This window comes from Brassica napus, chromosome A6 (assembly GCF_020379485.1).
Source record: "Brassica napus cultivar Da-Ae chromosome A6, Da-Ae, whole genome shotgun sequence".
NCBI classification, from domain to species: domain Eukaryota; kingdom Viridiplantae; phylum Streptophyta; class Magnoliopsida; order Brassicales; family Brassicaceae; genus Brassica; species Brassica napus.
The window spans coordinates 4,300,016-4,318,789 of record NC_063439.1 but is presented as its reverse complement, the minus strand read 5'-3'; the positions used below and the strand labels follow the sequence as shown (position 1 = coordinate 4,318,789).

General features: G+C 35.0%; 3 protein-coding genes across 3 annotated transcripts; 1 reads left to right on the top strand and 2 right to left on the bottom strand.

Annotated features, from left to right (window-relative positions):
* Positions 1–3,930: 3,930 nt before the first annotated feature.
* LOC106380905 lies at positions 3,931–5,059 on the bottom strand. Its single transcript, XM_013820747.3, has one exon. It carries the CDS (start codon positions 4,889–4,891, stop codon positions 4,061–4,063), a length of 831 nt encoding a protein of 276 aa, XP_013676201.2. The 5' UTR covers positions 4,892–5,059; the 3' UTR covers positions 3,931–4,060.
* Positions 5,060–6,111: 1,052 nt separating this feature from the next.
* LOC106380913 lies at positions 6,112–8,448 on the bottom strand. The gene is made up of 2 exons (XM_013820761.3): positions 7,984–8,448; positions 6,112–6,532 (listed from the first exon to the last, which is right to left on the bottom strand). Exons 1-2 carry the CDS (start codon positions 8,308–8,310, stop codon positions 6,362–6,364), a joined length of 498 nt encoding a protein of 165 aa, XP_013676215.2. The 5' UTR covers positions 8,311–8,448; the 3' UTR covers positions 6,112–6,361.
* Positions 8,449–9,409: 961 nt separating this feature from the next.
* Positions 9,410–12,383, top strand: BNAA06G06840D. Its single transcript, XM_048782155.1, has one exon. It carries the CDS (start codon positions 10,520–10,522, stop codon positions 10,751–10,753), a length of 234 nt encoding a protein of 77 aa, XP_048638112.1. The 5' UTR covers positions 9,410–10,519; the 3' UTR covers positions 10,754–12,383.
* The last annotated feature ends 6,391 nt before the right edge of the window (positions 12,384–18,774 follow it).

Below are 18,774 nucleotides of genomic sequence, written 5' to 3'. Positions count from 1 at the left end.
AAGCGCTTTGATCAGCATTATCAAGCTGAAGTTCCGCAAGCACTGGCTGCTATAAGAGGATCAGAGGGTCATGAGTATGAGAACAACGACTGGTATCCAGACTCTGGGGCTACCCATCATGTCACAAACTCATCACATAATCTTCAGTCTGCTCAGCCTTACTCGGGTTCCGACTCAGTCTTGGTTGGTAATGGAGATTTCTTGCCGATCACGCATGTGGGTTCTATTGCTTTACCAGTGATGTCAGGTACGCTTCCTCTTAATAACGTTCTTGTATGTCCTGGTATAACCAAGTCTCTGCTGTCTGTGTCCAAATTAACTGATGACTACCCATGTGAAATCACGTTTGACTCACGAACTGTTCTTGTTAAGGACAAAGCAACACACAAGCTTCTCAGTCGGGGAAGTAAACATGAAGGTCTGTATAGATTGGAGAATCCTCAGTTTCTGGCATTTTACTCATCAAGGCAGCAGAGCACAAGTGATGTGATTTGGCACAAGAGATTGGGGCATCCTCATCATCAGATTCTTCAACATCTATCAGCAATCCAGTCTATTTCAGTTAATAAAGTCTATAAGACTATGTGTGAGTCATGTCATTTAGGAAAGACTTCAAAGCTTCCTTTCTTTAATTCAGTGTATCAGTCTCAAAATCCCTTAGAGAGGATTCACTGTGATGTATGGGGTCCAGCACCTGTTACCTCAGTTCAAGGATTCAGATATTATGTGATCTTTATTGATAACTTTTCAAGATTTTCATGGCTCTATCCTATCAAACTCAAGTCTGATGTATATGCTGTCTTCAAAACGTTTCAAAGCTTGGTAGAGAACCAATTTGGCAGAAAGATAAGCATATTTCAGAGTGATGGTGGTGGAGAATTTGTCAATACACAGCTCATGACTCACCTTGCAAGCTGCGGTATCAAGCATTATTTGTCATGCCCACACACCCCTGAGCAAAATGGTTTGGCAGAACGAAAGCATAGACACCTTCTGGAGCTTGGAATGTCAATGATCTTTGAAGCTCGTCTTCCACAGAATTTATGGGTTGAAGCTGTGTTCACTGCGAACTTTCTCTCAAATCTCTTACCTACATCAGTTCATGATAAGAGTCTAAGTCCGTTTGAGAAGATCAACGGGGTTGCTCCAGTATACACAGCTTTGAGAGTGTTTGGCTGCGCTTGCTATCCATACCTCCGTCCTTATGCACACAACAAATTCGACCCTAAGAGTTTGCTGTGTGTCTTTGTGGGATATACTGAGAAACATAAAGGATACAGATGTCTTCATCCACATACGGGCCGTGTGTTCATCAGTCGTCATGTTCTGTTTGATGAAGAAAGATACCCCTATGCTACTGACTATCAAAGTTTCTTACCACAAGCTGATACGCCTCTACTATCAGCATGGTACAAAGGTCTTCCGGTGCCTATGTCAACTACAGAAGACAAGGATCAGTCTACACCTGAAGAACAAGTGGTCTCGGGAATGAGAAAACAGAATCATACTGCACCAACACCTCATTTTGAGTATGTTGAAGCTGACTTTCCTCCATTGCTACAAGAAGCTCCTGTGTTAGTCCCTCCACCCGCACCAAATGTTCCTGTTCAACCAGTGCCTGTGGTTCCTGTGCAACAACAACCCCAAGAAGATAATGCTCATCAGATGGTAACAAGAGCTAAAGATGGTATTAGAAAACCAAATCCAAGATATACCTTACATACTGTCAAAGGCATACCATCAGAACCTAAGAGTATTGCAGAGGCACTCAATCATTCAGGCTGGAAAGACTCGATGGGAGAAGAAATAGATACATGTGAGGAGACAAGGACTTGGAGCTTAGTTCCGCGTCCAGACAATACACATGTCTTAGGTTGCAGATGGGTGCACAAAGTGAAGCTGAATGCAGATGGAAGTGTGCTGAAGTTAAGATCACGGTTGGTTGCAAAAGGCAATGAACAAGAAGAAGGAGTTGATTTTCTTGAGACTTATAGTCCTGTGGTGAGAACAGCGACAGTAAGGATGGTTCTGCATACAGCAACAGTTAACAAGTGGGATATAAAGCAGTTAGATGTCAAGAATGCCTTCTTGCATGGAGACTTAACAGAGACAGTGTACATGAGACAGCCACCAGGATTTGTAAACTCGAAGTTTCCAGATCATGTGTGTCTTCTTCATAAGGCAATCTATGGTTTAAAACAAGCTCCCAGAGCTTGGTTTGATAAATTCAGCTCTTTTCTCCTAGCCTATGGGTTTGTCTGCAGTGTGAAAGATCCCTCCTTGTTCATCTATCGTCATGGAGAAGCAACAATCTTTCTTCTCTTGTATGTAGATGACATGGTTTTAACTGGAAATGATTCAGCTGCGATGAAGAAGCTACTGGAGTATCTTAGTTCAGAGTTCAGAATGAAGGACATGGGCTCTCTGAGTTATTTTCTTGGTGTTCAAGTTAAGTATACACCAACAGGCATCTTTCTAAATCAAGAGAAGTATGCGTCAGATTTATTACATGCAGCAGGGATGGTTGATTGTGCTCCTATGCCAACACCTTTGCCATTACAACTTGATCGTGTACCTCATCAAGATGAGTTATTCAGCGATCCAACATATTTTAGGAGTCTTGCGGGCAAGCTTCAATATCTTACTTTAACAAGACCAGACCTGCAATTTGCTGTCAATCTTGTGTGTCAAAAGATGCATCAGCCAACAATGGCAGACTTTCATTTGTTGAAGAGGGTTCTGCGGTACACAAAAGGGACAATTGCCATGGGACTTCATTTTAAATCGGCATCTGATTCTTCCTTGAAAGCATTCTGTGACAGTGACTGGGCAGGTTGTCATGAAACAAGGAGATCTACAGGTGGTTTTCTGACAATGCTAGGCTCTAATCTCATTTCCTGGTCAGCCAAAAGACAAGACTCTGTCTCAAGATCATCAACAGAAGCTGAGTACAGATCTCTCTCTGATACGGCAGCTGAGATATCATGGATATCAGATGTTCTGAGTGAGCTTGGCAGCAACAACACAAAGCCTGCTACTGTCTACTGTGATAACCTATCTGCTGTACATCTTACAGCCAATCCGGTACTGCACAAGAAGTCCAAGCATTTTGCCACTCATTATCATTATGCTCGGGAACAGGTTGCAAAAGGATCCTTGATAGTGCAGCATGTTCCATCTTCAGCTCAACTGGCAGACATTTTTACCAAGTCTTTACCTCAGGCTGCATACTACGCGCTCAGAAACAAACTCGGTGTGGTTGAACCACCCACCACGAGTTTGCGAGGGGGTATTAACATGACCCAAGTCCAGAATCAAGTGAAGCCCATCAACAATACAAAGCCTGCTACTGCACTGAGACAAGAAGACAAAAGAGCATTAGACTTGCTCATGCAAAAGAGCTGTTCTCAGTGTACGAGAAAGGAGAGTATCCAGCTAGCTAACCGTTACGCTATCTTATCTACAGCAGGCTAATGAAGCCACAGCTGGCGTCAGTCTAGATCCTTCTTGTAGAGTGTATAAATATCAAGTCTTGTAATGAGTTATTTTCATCAGAAATAAAACGTAAAACTTCAGTCTTTATCTCTGTTCTTGCTTCTGCCTTTAATCATAACATAAAGATACATAGTTAGACTAAACTTAGTTTACATGTTATTTGAATTTTGTGTATGGTAACAAACTTTTTAGGGGAGTCAAAGTTACCAACCCTTTTTTGCTTGCGTCTGATTTTTTCTGTCAGAAAATATAATAATGATGTCAGAGAAGCAAATCTTTTGCCGTCCAACAACTCAAACATACGTTCATATAATTTCTTTATTGATTTTATCTTTTTCCTTACTCTTATAATTGCCGAAAAATGGAAATATATCTTCTCCTTACTCTTATTGTTACCGAAAAACTGAAAATATATTTTAGACACAACCAAACAAATCTTGAAATTGCCAAACTTATGAATACTGAGAATAGATCCAATACAAAGCTAAACAAATTCTTTGATTAAAATCCATCGATAATTCGAGTATTATGCTCCGGAATATTCTTCTTCGCAATAATAATAATCTCATAGAAAAATGAAACACTCTAAGGATACAAGAGGGTTTTCAAACGAATCATTAGAGGTAGAATTATCATTCTGACTCGGCCACTGACGATGACAGTCTTGCTCCGACCCGTTTTTATTCGGATAAGGTCTCACCCGGCCCGGAGACTGACCTTTTTTCATCATTACACCACCATTGTCCGTACTTACATAATGATTCCGACTCGGCCCCACCATGACGGGCCTGTTGATTGCCGGCGACCTGGACCTCCTCCTCTCGGACCTCTCAGTCGGGTCTCTCTGACCCGTACCCGATGGCACCATCCTCACCGAGCCAGCTCCTTCTCCTCCTCCTTCGATGTTTCTCTTACGTGGAGACATATCTGTTCTCCGGGTCGGGTAGTTATTAGCCACGACCCGGTCCCGATATTTCGCCGGAGACCTCTGTCTCACTCCATGCAGTTTCCTCTGTTTCACTTCTTCCTCGTCGCACCCACTCACGATAGAAAGCAAGCTCTCGCTCAAACTGCAAACTTCCGAAACCTCTGATCCTTTTCCCGGTTCAACCGAACCTTTCTCGGCTAAAACCGGGTCAGGATCAGCGTCGACAGCTCCAGGTTTCTTCTCCTCCTCCACCTCCTCTTCTGGAACCTTGTTCCTTGTCGTTTCCATTGCCGAATTGTCGTTTAGTGAAGTTACCAATGTGGTTTCGGACAAGACTTCTTTGACTACTGTCTCTTCCTCGACAACGGCTACCGGAGACAGTGCTGTTGTGTTCTTTCTGGAGACAGGCTCATTTTTCTTGTCGGTGGTGGCAGTGGCGGTGGCTGTGGCGGAAATGCAACAACCCATAATAGACAACGGCGTAGTTTTTTCTTTTTCTTTTATGCTGTGTTATGATAGTAGCAGAGACTGGATGTGTAGGGAGACATGTATGGGTATTTATCGGCAATATTTTGGATTTAAGTGAGAAAAACTAACTTTTCACCGACGTTTATATTTTTTCTATTCATTACAGTAAGCCTAAAAAATGTTTAAAGATGAGTTGATAACAGTTAATAGTCAGAATGATAAGTTTTTTTTTAAAAACATGGTTTTGTTGTGTGCCACCTAGCAAGTGGCTACAGCGTTAACTACGGAAACTATTTGAATTAAATTTAAGAAAATGACCAGTCATTAAAACAAAACTGCTATCACCACTCCATATGTACACACCAGTCAGGCAGTCACCACCATGCAAATTACGCATAAAATTTTGTTTATTATTATGACATATTTCTCTCTTTTTTTTTATCGGGTAAAATAGTACATCACGTAATTAATATTGATATCTATTTTACAGATTTGTACTGGCATGATCTATAAGTACAAGTTTACTGTGATTGTGAACTCGTAAGCATTATCTTGCATGTGTGTGCGGACTTGGTCAATCCAAACTGTGAAATCTACACTCTTCATTCAATCCGTCTAAGAGATACGCATGCTTTTTTTTTTGGACCAAGATACGCATGCTTTAAAAACTCTTGAAACATAGATAAATTAAAATTTTATTTTGATGCAAGAAAATATATTTCCCTATACTATATGTGGATTCTAAAAGTCACACATGCGAAAGACTTGTATAAGTCAACTTTTCCAAAAAACAGTGGTACAACATATGACAGAAGTGCCATTTAGAATGACCAGACGATAAAGTTATATACATGTACCATTTACATAGTAGTCGAATCGATATTGACTACACAAACAAGAGAGTCATATGGCTATTGGCTACATTCCAAAATCCAGAAAATTACAGATTCTTTCACTCACTAACATAAAGATTAAAGGTGTACACAAAACCCAAGTCCCAAGCCCATTTACCATAACAAGCAAGTTTTTTTTTTTCTTTGAACACATAACAAGCAAGTTAGATGTTGATTTTTATATCAGTTTACTAGTGTGAAGTAACTCCAGTGAGGATTGGACTTTAGAGGTGAAGATAAGAGTTGTGTGCAAAGTTCCAAATCTTTGAGAAAGAAAAAAGTGACTATACTCTCTTCTCTCTCTCATGTAACTAGCAAATGGCAGAGAAATTATAAAACTAGTGTCAAATCTTGAATATATATGCTTAATTAAACCAAGGAGAAACCAGTTTCAATCCTAATGCTATGTACATAAAATACGCATAAATAACTCCCGAACCCAATAAATGTAGCGGAATCATCAGGAGAAAAAAAAAACATCAGATGCCAAACTCAACTCAGCTCAATGTGGTTGGTGGCTTGAAATGTTTTAATAAAGCCAATGGTGGTGGCGATACGAGATCAAATAAACAGTCTTTCAACATTCTTGAATGGAGTTTGAGTTGGAAGAATCACTCGATGAGCTATGTTGATGCTGAGACTGTGAGATGATGCGTTGAGGACATGGCACGGGCGCTGGATGCGCGATGAAAGTAGGGATATCATCTCCTGGCATCAATACCGATACACCGTTTGTGTAAACAGTCATCTGCATGATTAATACATCAGAAAAAATCAGTCATTCATAAATTTAAAAGAAAAACACAAACAAAAAGCCAACAGATAGAAGCAAAAGATTCTCATAATAAATTTATTTCATGAGCCAACAAAACACATTAGCAAATGAGATAATTTGAGTGGGAGAAGACAATGACAGATCTAATACATGTGTCATTGTTCCCCAACAGAAACTCAAGTTAAGAGCAAGGAAAGGGGCAAACACACTTGGCTTAAGTTTACATTTATGGGTCCTCCCATGTCTTGGAATGGTTCTATCTAGTCTATGATCACATGGTTTGTTCCATAACCATGCAAAATCAATCTATAAATGCCAGTCAGTCTTTATCAAAACGAGTATATCTAACAAGAAAACAAGGTATAAAAAGAGGTCCCACGATCATCAGGGAGGAAGACCTAATTCAATCTTTGACCCGTTTCTCGAAACACAAGTGGGATTCAATAGCCGTTTATAACCAATGTTAACCTACTGCTATTTAGAATTTAAAACTCCACATGAAACTATTATTCCAGCAATATGACAATGAAGAGCAAACTCTTTAATGTGCTACTATTTCTCTAATAACTCCATTCAAGTTCACATATGGATTAAGATCTTACTGGCATTGGTCTTTGGAGTCAAGAAGACTATGCAGTCTCCATTTAATCCACAAGAACATGACTTAACTCTAGAATAGGAGGGATGTTAGGTTTCAAGAAAGTTTGTGGGGTCATTTGTGTTCCTAGGACATGTCAGTCACACATGGTCTTATTAGACTTGGACGTTAGACCTCATTTTCCATCTACAACACGCATAGTTTTTTGTATTTACACGTCAATAATACTTATAAACGAATCAATCTCCAACAAACAAGACTTCATTACACTTGTTCCTTGTCTCCTTTAGTCATTATGAAGAAGCAAAAAAAATTAAAACAGGAGATTCTGAATGACGAAAGAAATCAATGAATGCATCACCATATATACATCTATATATATATAGTCAAATAGTGTATGCATGTGTGAGTGAGACATCTTTAATGTTGATTATGTAAAAGCATGTGCAATGTTTGGTCTCTTTCAATACTCAAATAGTACACAGAATCAAAACCTCTATGATGTTTTCTTCATTTGCTTTTGAGATGAACGTGTTCACAACAAATGAAAATAACCCCAAAACTTAAAAATGTAAACTTTTATTTGGAATAATAATTAAGCAAAAGCTAAACCTTTTGTGTCTAGTACACAATTAAGAAAAACAGAAGCTTTCTTTTAGTTCTTGTTTTACCAGAAGTTCATCACACGTGTCAAAATCAGATTTGACGGGAATCAAAGTGTTTTAACACTTAACTTAACAGTACTAATCAGACAATAACGCGACAATTAAGGAATCTATGTTTTACGACTTTATTCTTACCGAAGCGAAAAGTAAAAAGTACTTGCCTTTGGAGATTGATAACCGAGCTTAGATGCTGCGCCGTTGAACCCGACCCGAGAATCCATACCCGAAAGGACCCGACCAGAAGATGAATCTTGGTTAGTAGTAGTAGTAGTAGTAGTGGTGGTGGTCCGGATCAGTCTCTCGAAGATAGCCATGACGAGGAACATTGAGATGAGAATAGCCGTTGCGACGAAACCGAACGAGACGGCGTTGACTGAGTCGTCGAATCGAGATTTCCACGGCTCTTCTCGCCGGAGATTCATCGGAGCTCCAATGGGTGGCCATTGATGAAGGTTAATGCTCGTCTTCAACCGCTCAAGCTCTCTCATTTCTGATATTAAAACCGAACAGAAGTTAGTTTGAATTTTAGCGTTTTTGAAAGTTCGTTAATGGCGAAACAGAGAGAGAGAGATGTGAGGGAAGTGAGTGAGCTATTGAGATGAAGGAGAAGAAGAAAGGGAGCCAAGTGGGGCTAATATGTGAGAATGTGAAAGTTTTGGGATTTTAAATTAAATTTTGTAACTTTTCGGGAACACACATGTTGTCCTTTATTGCACAGCTTTTCCTGCAAAATTTACAAAGAGAATAGTGTTTTTTGTTTACTAAAACACTTTTTGAGTTTGATTAATGAACAAAATAGCATACGTATAGGCAGAATCTTTAACTTTTATTTTTTTTATCACGACGAACATACTTTGTACCATTAACGACACGCGTGACTGGATGATTATTTTTAGCAAGCATAATTGGTTTATCCTAAAGTATAAACTACACGTAATATATTAAGTCAGTACTTTATTTTTGCAGATCTGAATCAAAGTGATACCATTTGTCGAGAGAAAAGTACAATAAGAAATAACATACTAATACTTTTTACTATTGTTAGAATTTGGACAAGTAACAAAGATCTAACCAGAACCAAGAATAGACATTACTTTAATCCGATTAGTCGCTTTTCTTGGTTTACTGGAAGGTTTTGTAAACGAAACCGAAGCAACAGAAACAAGAAGCAAGCAAGTAGATTCTCTTAATAAAAGTACACATGTGGTGGAACAAGATTAGAGATAAGAGGGGACAATACAATGCATCACAGTTCACAAGGGAGAACAAACTCCATTCCACAGTTTTTTTTTTTAACTTTATTCATTCCACAAAGTTAAAAGTTGAATGATGGAAATACATGTCAAAATCTAAGCCAAGATTCAGAGCTAATGCGCATGAGCGTTGGAAGTCCAGTAAAAGTGATCCATCGTGCATGGAGTTCAATAGTGGATAAGGAAGTGAGGAAAGATATCTCTGGTGGCAATATATTTTTTATGTAATTCACATTTTATACAAAACCGAGTTTTTGTGTTTGTTCAAACCTATTTGTTTTGTACCAATCTCTCTCTTGTTACATCATCTACATAACGGAATATCTTTCAGGGTACAATAACTGCTATTATAAGAAATTAAAGATGTGTAGCTTAAATGTTTCATTGCTTAGTATATATACAGAAAGTGCCTTAACTGCAATTAATGAGGGAAACCAAACAGTTAACTATTATGGATTTGGATTTTAGACATTAGACTATCTTGAATGTGTAGAATTCAAAAATGACAACAATGATTTTGCAAGAAATCTAGAACTTTTTAGCAAGAAATCTAGAACTTTTTAGCAAAAAAAAAAAAAAAATCTAGAACTTTTCTTATTTTGTTACTTGTCCTTGCTAAACTTTTAAATAAAATTTAAAACCATTAGGAATTTTTTGAACAGGTTTATATTTCAATAAATGAAAAAAATAAACAAAGGAAAGAATAAATCTGTGTATAGTACCAACGCTGTAAACTTGTTATAAACCTGAAATAACCCCACCATGGTGCATATGTTATTTTGATGTTCCAACTCAGACGTTTTATACGTGTTAGGATGGCGAAATATTCTAAACTAACAAATTTGGTCACCTCCAAGATTATCTGGCTTTTTAACCCTAGTCTCTAGCAATAATCATATTTAGAATTTAATATTTCTATTCAAATTGTATAACGTTACCAAACACTTATAAAATACTGTATTTAAAAAAAAAAATATATAAACTAAAAGCAGTGATAGAATATATAATCAATTCAAAGTCTCAATGGGTAAATGTCTTATTTTCTACTAGTATTTTACTATTTTTACACTCTTTTGTTTTATTTTATTGTTTTCATTAGTGAAAAGAAAGAATGTTTAAATTTTAAATGAAAAGAATATTGATTCGTTGAGATAGTAGCAGACAAAGACCAAACAGTTGAATAAAAGAAAAAACAGAGTATCCGAAAATGATGTTGAGGCACTCTGCCCAAAGTTTCTTCTTCTTCCTCTTTACTCTGTTATGTCTCTTTCTCGTGACCCCCCCAAATGTAAATTTCTCGCACGAATTCTGTTACCAAAAAAAAGCTGCTCACTCTTTTCTTCACTCCCTCTCTTTCTTTTTCTTCTGCCGAAACTTCCAATATCCATTCATAAAGACCCTTTTAAACCTTTACAATCCAGAAAGTGGTTTATTTTAAGTAAAAATGAGACTGGAGAGTAGTTTCAAGGCGTTGAATCAGTACCGGAAGAAGATGTTCAGGAGAGTAAAGGAGGCGGTGATGAAGACGAAGAAGAAGAAGAAACAGACTATGTTTCAGTATGATCCATCTAGTTACGCCTTGAACTTCGACGATGGAGGAGAGGTTCCTCAAAGATTCTCCGGCGACTTTAAACACTGCAAGATCACTTTGATTTACGTTGTCTCTGTCAAATTTTGAGAATTTTCTCTTTCTTTCTTTTCACATTCGGTTACAGTTTTGAAGCAGTCCACACTTGTTTCAGTGTCTCCCTCTCTCTCTCTGTCATTTCTTGTTTTTTTTTTTCAGTGTAAGACTATTTTACTAAAAACTTGAATCCTTTGTTTACATGTTACTCTAGAAATGATTTATTTATGAAGCATTTTTGTTACTAATCCTTGCGCCAATGCTAACGTAGACACCGTGATTACTTGTTGAACACTTTGAAAAAGAACGAAAAAAAATTGTTATTCAAGATCATGAAACACTTTTTTTGGTACTTAGCTACTCTGTATTTCTTCCACCATTTTGAATTTTTTATAAACAACTAAATATGGGGTGTATAAAGACTAACTGTAAAAATTATGGGAAACAATGATTCTGATAGGGTTAGACAATGACTAAATGCTACTACAATTAGTTTAGCTCTTTGTGTTTAAATCACCTGGAATATGGATTTGTGTTTATTGCCTAATATGTTTGGAGTCCATAAACCACATACTAGTTGAAAGAGAAGCACATTTGACTCTATTCTATAATGAATGTTAAATTTTTGGGACATTTTTTTGCAGCTATCTATCTGGTTAGCTGAGAGATATACAAGCAAGACAGAGCTTGGGAAGTACATTAAAGAAAAGTGAGATAAGTAGACAAAGAAGCAACTTTTATGGTTCGTTGGTCAAACACCCAACAAACTCGAAAATCAATTTTCAATAGCCCCTTTCACAAGTAGCTTTCTAGGAACCGTACTCGTGTTGGAGAATAAGAGCCAAACAAGTAACCAACATTGAGAACACAACCCATTTCTTGTTTACTGTTTACCAAGTGGTCCAATATTTTCATCAGCAAGCAAACCAGTGTATATTCATAAATGCAATGCCCCATAAACTTCATCTCAATCGATTTATAGACAATGAATCAATGGTTGAAATATCTACTGAAATGGAGAAAGTTGAGGTTGCTTTTGTATAACGAGTGAAGTTCACCATTATATAAAAAACAGTGTGATTGACATGTATATCAATCTCTAGTCTTAGTTGACACAAATACATTGTCTATAGATAAAATATTACTATACACAACATTACATCATCAATAAATAGAGTCTCAAACCAAATATATTCAATCCTGAGTTTTGTCTCCACCACATCTATCATTCAACCAACTAACAATATCGTTACGAACAATCTCAGTGTTGTCATCAGGTTCACCAAACAACATCGGATGCATCATCCCTTCATAAATCTTCAACGTCTTGTCTTTACTCTTGGCATCTTCGTATAATCTTCAGGATCAGTCACAGCATCTGCAGTTCCATGTAACACAATGAAAGAAATGCTCACATCTTTTAGCTTCTTCCCCAAGTAATCCGTAACCCTAAGTAGTTCCATCACTGTACCTAACCTTGATTGCTCACTGTACCTCATCGGATTCCTGGTGGCGGTCGGTTTCTTCTCTTCCCCTTTGATCGTCTTCTCCAACAGATCGTCTGTCGAGGAAGGAGAAGGAAGCCATGAACGAGTGAAGACTAGAGGTTGATTCCACGAGGGGAAGTGAAGAAAGATTTGGAGCCGATCATGCCTCTGAGATTAAAGTAGTCTTCCTCTGAAGTCTCTTCCCAAAAATTGATCTCTGGCGCAATCTGATGTTCAGACATCGAATCGAAGCCGAAGCGAGAGAGATTGTTATTTCCTGAGACTTTGTGTGTCTTGTGGTTCTGAATCTTCTCATGAGTGGTTTTGTCTTGACTTTTGAACAAACGTTTTCAAGGCGCTTACTATTGTATTTCTTTTAGTTTGGGCCTTGGGGCTGGGGCTACTTATCTCGGCTGAGAAGTAGTTCGGCTGAGCAATTCAGGCCCAATTTTATTCGGATATGTAATTTTGGGATTACTATCACGTGATCACGATAATCGTGTTTCCACGTGAAAGTATCTTTCAAGGATCATTTACAAGAGCTTTGGTGATATTAGAGCATCTCCATTAGTGAAACTGGAGGAGGGGTCTTGGAGAAATTAATTATTAATTTTTTTTTGATTAAAAAAAAAAAATTACTAAACCAATCACGGGTCGCCACGTGGTGTGGAGTCCGCGAAACAGTGACGAACCCGGTTCACAATGAAAAACTTTTGAAAGACAGGTTCATGAAATATATGGAGTCCATAAATATTATAATATTTTTTTTTTTTGGAAAACGTGAGAGCTTGGGAGAGTGAACCCCTAATGAGGATGATCTTATACACTACATAGGGAAGACGACTGATAACAAAACCCATTTTTATGAAAATTCTTAAATGAATAATTCATTTGGCTTTTGCTACGAAAATCAAACGTCTACAACAAATCCATTAATTTCATACCGAGGAAGATTTAGTTTAAAAAATATGAATAACCTAAAACTTGAAATCCATAAAGATCAAACAGAAAACCTTAATATTCAAGCAGACTTATCTTCAGGGCGGTGTTAGTAAGGTGGTAGGTGGGGTTTAAAAAAATTCTGTGTTTTTCTAGTATAAATTTTGTTTGCGACTCCAGCATAAATTTTTAACTAACCCCACAAAGAAAAAAACGCCAAAGACAAAATAATCAAATAATTATTTTAAGTTTTGGTGTTTAGGTTTCGGTTCATTTTAGACTCAGTTTTAATTTGAATCCACTTTAATATGAATCCACTTTAATATGAATCCACAAACGACTATCTAAAATAAAATAAAATAAATCAGCATTAAAAAAATATTAGATAATTCCATAGCTTTTATTAAAAAAAAATGTCAACAAATGTTGTACGTTGCTTGTTTTAATTTTCTTGCTAGTGTTTTTCGTTTTCATATATTTTACTATTCACTACAAAAAGACGAGTAAAACATGTTTACGTTCTAATTTACTTTAGTATCTATAGGTCATATTTTTGTGTTTATATCAAGTTAGATATGACATGATTTAAACTCATAGAAAATTTAAGATCTATATTTATAATTTATATATTTAAATATGTAATTTATTTTGTCATTCTTAATAGATAATGCATCGGTTCCTAAAATACAAATATTTAAAATGTTAGAAATTATAACAATGTTTTTTAATGATGTTTGGTTTTAGGTGGTTGTATTTATTGTTTATTCAAATAAAAATCTAAATTTTATAAAAATTGTGATAAAAATAAAGTATAGATGAATTATAATGTACTTTAACTTTTAAAAAATTATGAATAATTTTTTATTTTGACCCCAGTAAAAAAAGATTTTTGGTTCCGCTACTGCTTATCTTATCTCTTTTCTATCATTTTCCTGATAAATATTATTTTTAATGTAAATATTTCGTTAAAACTACCTGTATAGTTTCAAATTGAAAAAGTGAATAGTAAAAGATTCCATAAAACCTATAAATCTCTTGTTTGTTTGTGGAAGAGTGGATCTAGTCAAAAAGCTAATTCAAATGAACTTATGTTATGCGCACTTTCACTCTTTGGATGGATAAGAATCACCGGTAAAAAGTGAGATTTTAGCAATACTTTGACCCAATGGTGTTGTTATATTACAGCTCATCTTATTATCGTGCAAACTTATCTCTCAGTACATGTTACGATAGTGTTCATGTCTCTTTTTGTCTGCATGGATCGGAGACTCGTACATTCAAGTTTACAACCTCTAAAACTTCACGATTTTAGTCAAAATCTTTTTAATTTTTCGCAGACCCGGTCCAGAACACATTAATAATATTGTTGACAATATTTTTGTTGTCCCCAAAATGGGTATTGCCGCCAAACTTTTTCTAGCATTCGACTCTAATGGACACGTACTTAATAAACATAACAATATCGATGAGATGAGTAAGACTGTAAGAGAATACGAATAAGTATACTGACGAATGGTTTATGTAATAGAAGTGGCTAAGGAATGTAGCATAGTTTCTAGATGGGTCCAATTGTTGAGGATTAACACTCTCGCATAGGTCATCTCTCTAGTCTAGAAGTACTGTGGTTATATTCCATATGCTTATATAATCCTTCAAGTACTCATTTTAAAAGTTGGAACCTATACCTTCTATCTTTGATAGTGACGATCAAACATTTCACCTTCTCTCAATCTCTCTTGGTGCGCACTATATAATTTTAGCATTAATAGTCTCATTTCTCTACTGATTTCCAGATCCGTTGTCTATATTTATTTTTTTCATTTCAATACGAGTATATCGATAATCGATAAACTTCAGGCTGTCTATCTACAAATTTATCTATAAACACATCTATTCAGTCGGTATAATATTGCCTCTACTAATAAAAATGATTGAAACTGAATGAAAATTAAATCTTGACATTTTTCCTACTGACCGTGTATACATATGGGAATCCAACGAGATGCTTCCATCGAGAATACCACATCAGATGAAAAGTAAAGAGCTCAAGAGATCATATTTTACTTTTGTATTTGAAAAATTAATTTAAGATTTTAATTAAAGTATTTATTTTATAAATAAAACATGAATTAAATATAAATATGAATGGTGGAATTTTATGGAAAACAAATAAAATAACTATCTAAAAATAAAGTAAAAGATAATTAAAAATATGTATTTTTAATGTCTATTTTTTAATCATTTAAATATATAGAGTATTAGTTAACTATGAGACAAGTAATATGAGAGCATATGAGTCATCAACTAGTTGGTAACTTGGCCATGGAATCCCTAATTGTTTATTGATTTTTTTATATATCAAAAGATTCATCAATATGATCTCAACGCGTGTAGTATTATGGGATGTCTTTGTCGTGTATCATTTAAGAATTCATCGACCCATTCACAGAGTGTCTAGAGACAATTCCCCAAGATCTATTGGCCAATATAATAGTATATTATTACAATTACACCTACACGGTGTATTAATAAGGTTAAGTGGGTATCCATATATAGTTCTGAGAACAGAGAATCATATAAGTGGACATCCATTGGCCAAAACGGACTCATGGAGTCTGGTCTAACAGTTAATTAAGCGGTCCCCATATTAAACACCAACATAAACTATCAATTAAAACATATAAAACATGTTAATTACGTGAAAATAATTGAAATAGCAATAAAAATAAAAATATTTGAAGGTGATTAGATAGATCATTAACTTGTGTATATACTAGTATAATACAACAACCTATAAGCTCCAAGGTAGTGGCCATTCACCAATGCAAGAGATCCAAGAAGAATGTATTATTTATGTTGTTTTCTAAACAAAATATTATAATGCTCTAATTTAAGATTCAACCATATATATTGTCAACAAGAAAACAAGATTGTGCAACGATTTTTTAAAAACGAGACAATCCCATATTTTAAAAAAACGTTCTATGACCTTAACCAGCAAAATAGTGACCAACGAGATACTATCACTTTTACGTACTTGTAGCTTATTAATAAGATGCCGAAACATAGTATCAGTGATATGGGTTAGAACAGATTCATTTAATTTTTTTTTGTTGCTTTTTCATGTGTGTTTCTCAATGCTATTTCTATTACTTCTCTATCTCTGCAACGGAAATGACATACACCTTTGTACAGGTGAATATGATTTCGGTTGGACCCCCAAAATCATTAGCATATGGGTTATCTGTGTTAGAACTTAGACATTATATATATGCAGGCATAAGGAAAAATTGGTTGACGACTAACGATTTAATTAGCCAAAGAATTGCTTGGATAAAATATAAAGACTTCTTATATTTTTGTTTGTGCAAACATGATTTATTATTTGAATCACAAAAGTATATATTTAGTAAATAAGGAAAATTTGTAAAAAATCAACAATCAGCCATGTCTTATATTGAAAAATCTTTCATATTCATTACTTTTCAAGAAACTTTAATATATAGTTTTTTTTTCATTTGAGAAACGAAGCTACGATTTCTTTATGCAAAAAAAATTAAAGTATGTATGTATTTGCATATATAGAGAGCCAGACTGTCTCATAATTAATGATAACGGAAGCTAATGTATGTGCTGCATGACATATGCTGATATAGAGAAATAAGTTCTTGAACATGCAATTCTTGCACTACATTCTGATATTGACACTTCTATATAGATATGCACATTAATTACCTTCCCAACAATTAATTGAATTTTTTTTTATCCAGTATGAAACGTAATATATAATCCAGAGATGATTTCCCTCTCATTCCTCATCAGAGAAAGTTGGAGTCCATGTCATAACCATTCAACAACAAACGCTTTTTGCCTCTTTCTCTAAGTTTCTAAATGTGTAGTTAACCTTTTTAGAACTCATGTATTTAAACTATTGCCGAGACGTCCAACTATCAATTTGAACTATGCAAGAAGAAAGGTATGCATAGTGGTATGTATCCAGTTAAAAAAATCATTTTAGTTTTGACAGGATTAAACCCTAACACCATGTGTAGTGGCATGGTGGCTGTCTGCTAAAGTTCTTAGAGAGAGTTCATGGTCAGTTTTTCTAGTGGGACTATTTTAGAGGTGAGAAAGAAAAAGATAACATTATACATGCATTAGATCTTCACTATTTAATTATTTAGTTTTCTTAAAAAACTATAAGTACATCAAATTGAATTCTCAAGAATCCCAACGGCGCATAAGGTTCGCCACAAAACTATATCTTTCTACTTTGCTAATGATGAGGTTCTTGTGGATTTATTTAACGCTTTTTATAATATATAGAAAATATATTTAAAAATAATATGTAAATTAAAGGGCACCATCGATTTGGAATATATACCTCCATTTGCCTTTCTCAACAGTCAATTCTTGCTCAAAGATGTTGCAACGTGACATGTCTCTTATTTTATGAAATGTATATTTTTCGGAATATCCTCATCATATATAACCTAGGAGTCTATGACGTGAGCGATAGTTGAGAAGTTATTCATTGGTCTCATAAGCTTGACAATCATATATTGGTTCGTAAAACTTGATCTTACTATAATCTTATTCTTATTCACATATATAGTTTTTCCATTCATGGATATAGTTCCATTTAACTTATTATACTCTGCAAAATTGATGCAACATATTACTTCGTACCGATCTGTTACATTAATAAATCACAATTTTATCCCAGATAACATATACTGCTTAGTAAACATGTTAAAATATATTTTATTTTATCAGTTCACTTTTGACAATTGTCTCATACAAATATTGTTTAGATCGTAATGTAACCTGTAATATTCAAGACATATATGATTAGTATGCAGTAAAGCTAAGTTAGCTTAGCTAACTCAATCAATCAAGAATCAAAACTATTGCGATTTTCCCAACAATAAATATAAATTATAACACTAAGAAAAAAAAGGCGCTGGTTATATTAAATTCTGGTTTAAATACATTATAAACATTCTAGACTGATCTCAAATGTTTTCGTTAGGATCTTGTAAAAAAATAGGACTTATTACACAGCTACGAAGCTGCATAGCCAGCAATACTTATTTGACTTGGGTTTTAGTGGGCGATTGATTATTACCATGTGCATAACAAGTAGTCCGAGTACGACTGAAATTTCACCAACTCAAGGTCTGCAGTTGATATATATTTTTGTGGATTAATGTAAATTCTAATTTATTAGATGCAATACTAAAGCCTGTTATAGTACAAAAAGGAGAGGAAATATACATAAGCTTACTTTTAACCGACTGAATTAGCAATATTTGATCTAGGGTTTAACCCGCAAATGCATTTTTTGCGGTTGATAGTTGTTGTTAGGACTGGCGTTTTACAACAATTACAAAAAATGATACAAACCATTTTATACCACTCTAAACCTCTAAAAATCAAAAACTGATTTCAGTTAGCGTTTGTGGTTGCGAACGGTTGTGGAAAGGTAAATTTTTTTTTTTGAAAAAATTATATAAATATATAAATAATATTTTAAATAAGTTTAAATTTTTGAGATGATATAAATACTAATATATATATATAAGTTTAATACTATGATTTTATAAATATAGTTTTTATATTTATTATATTAATATGATTTATAAATAT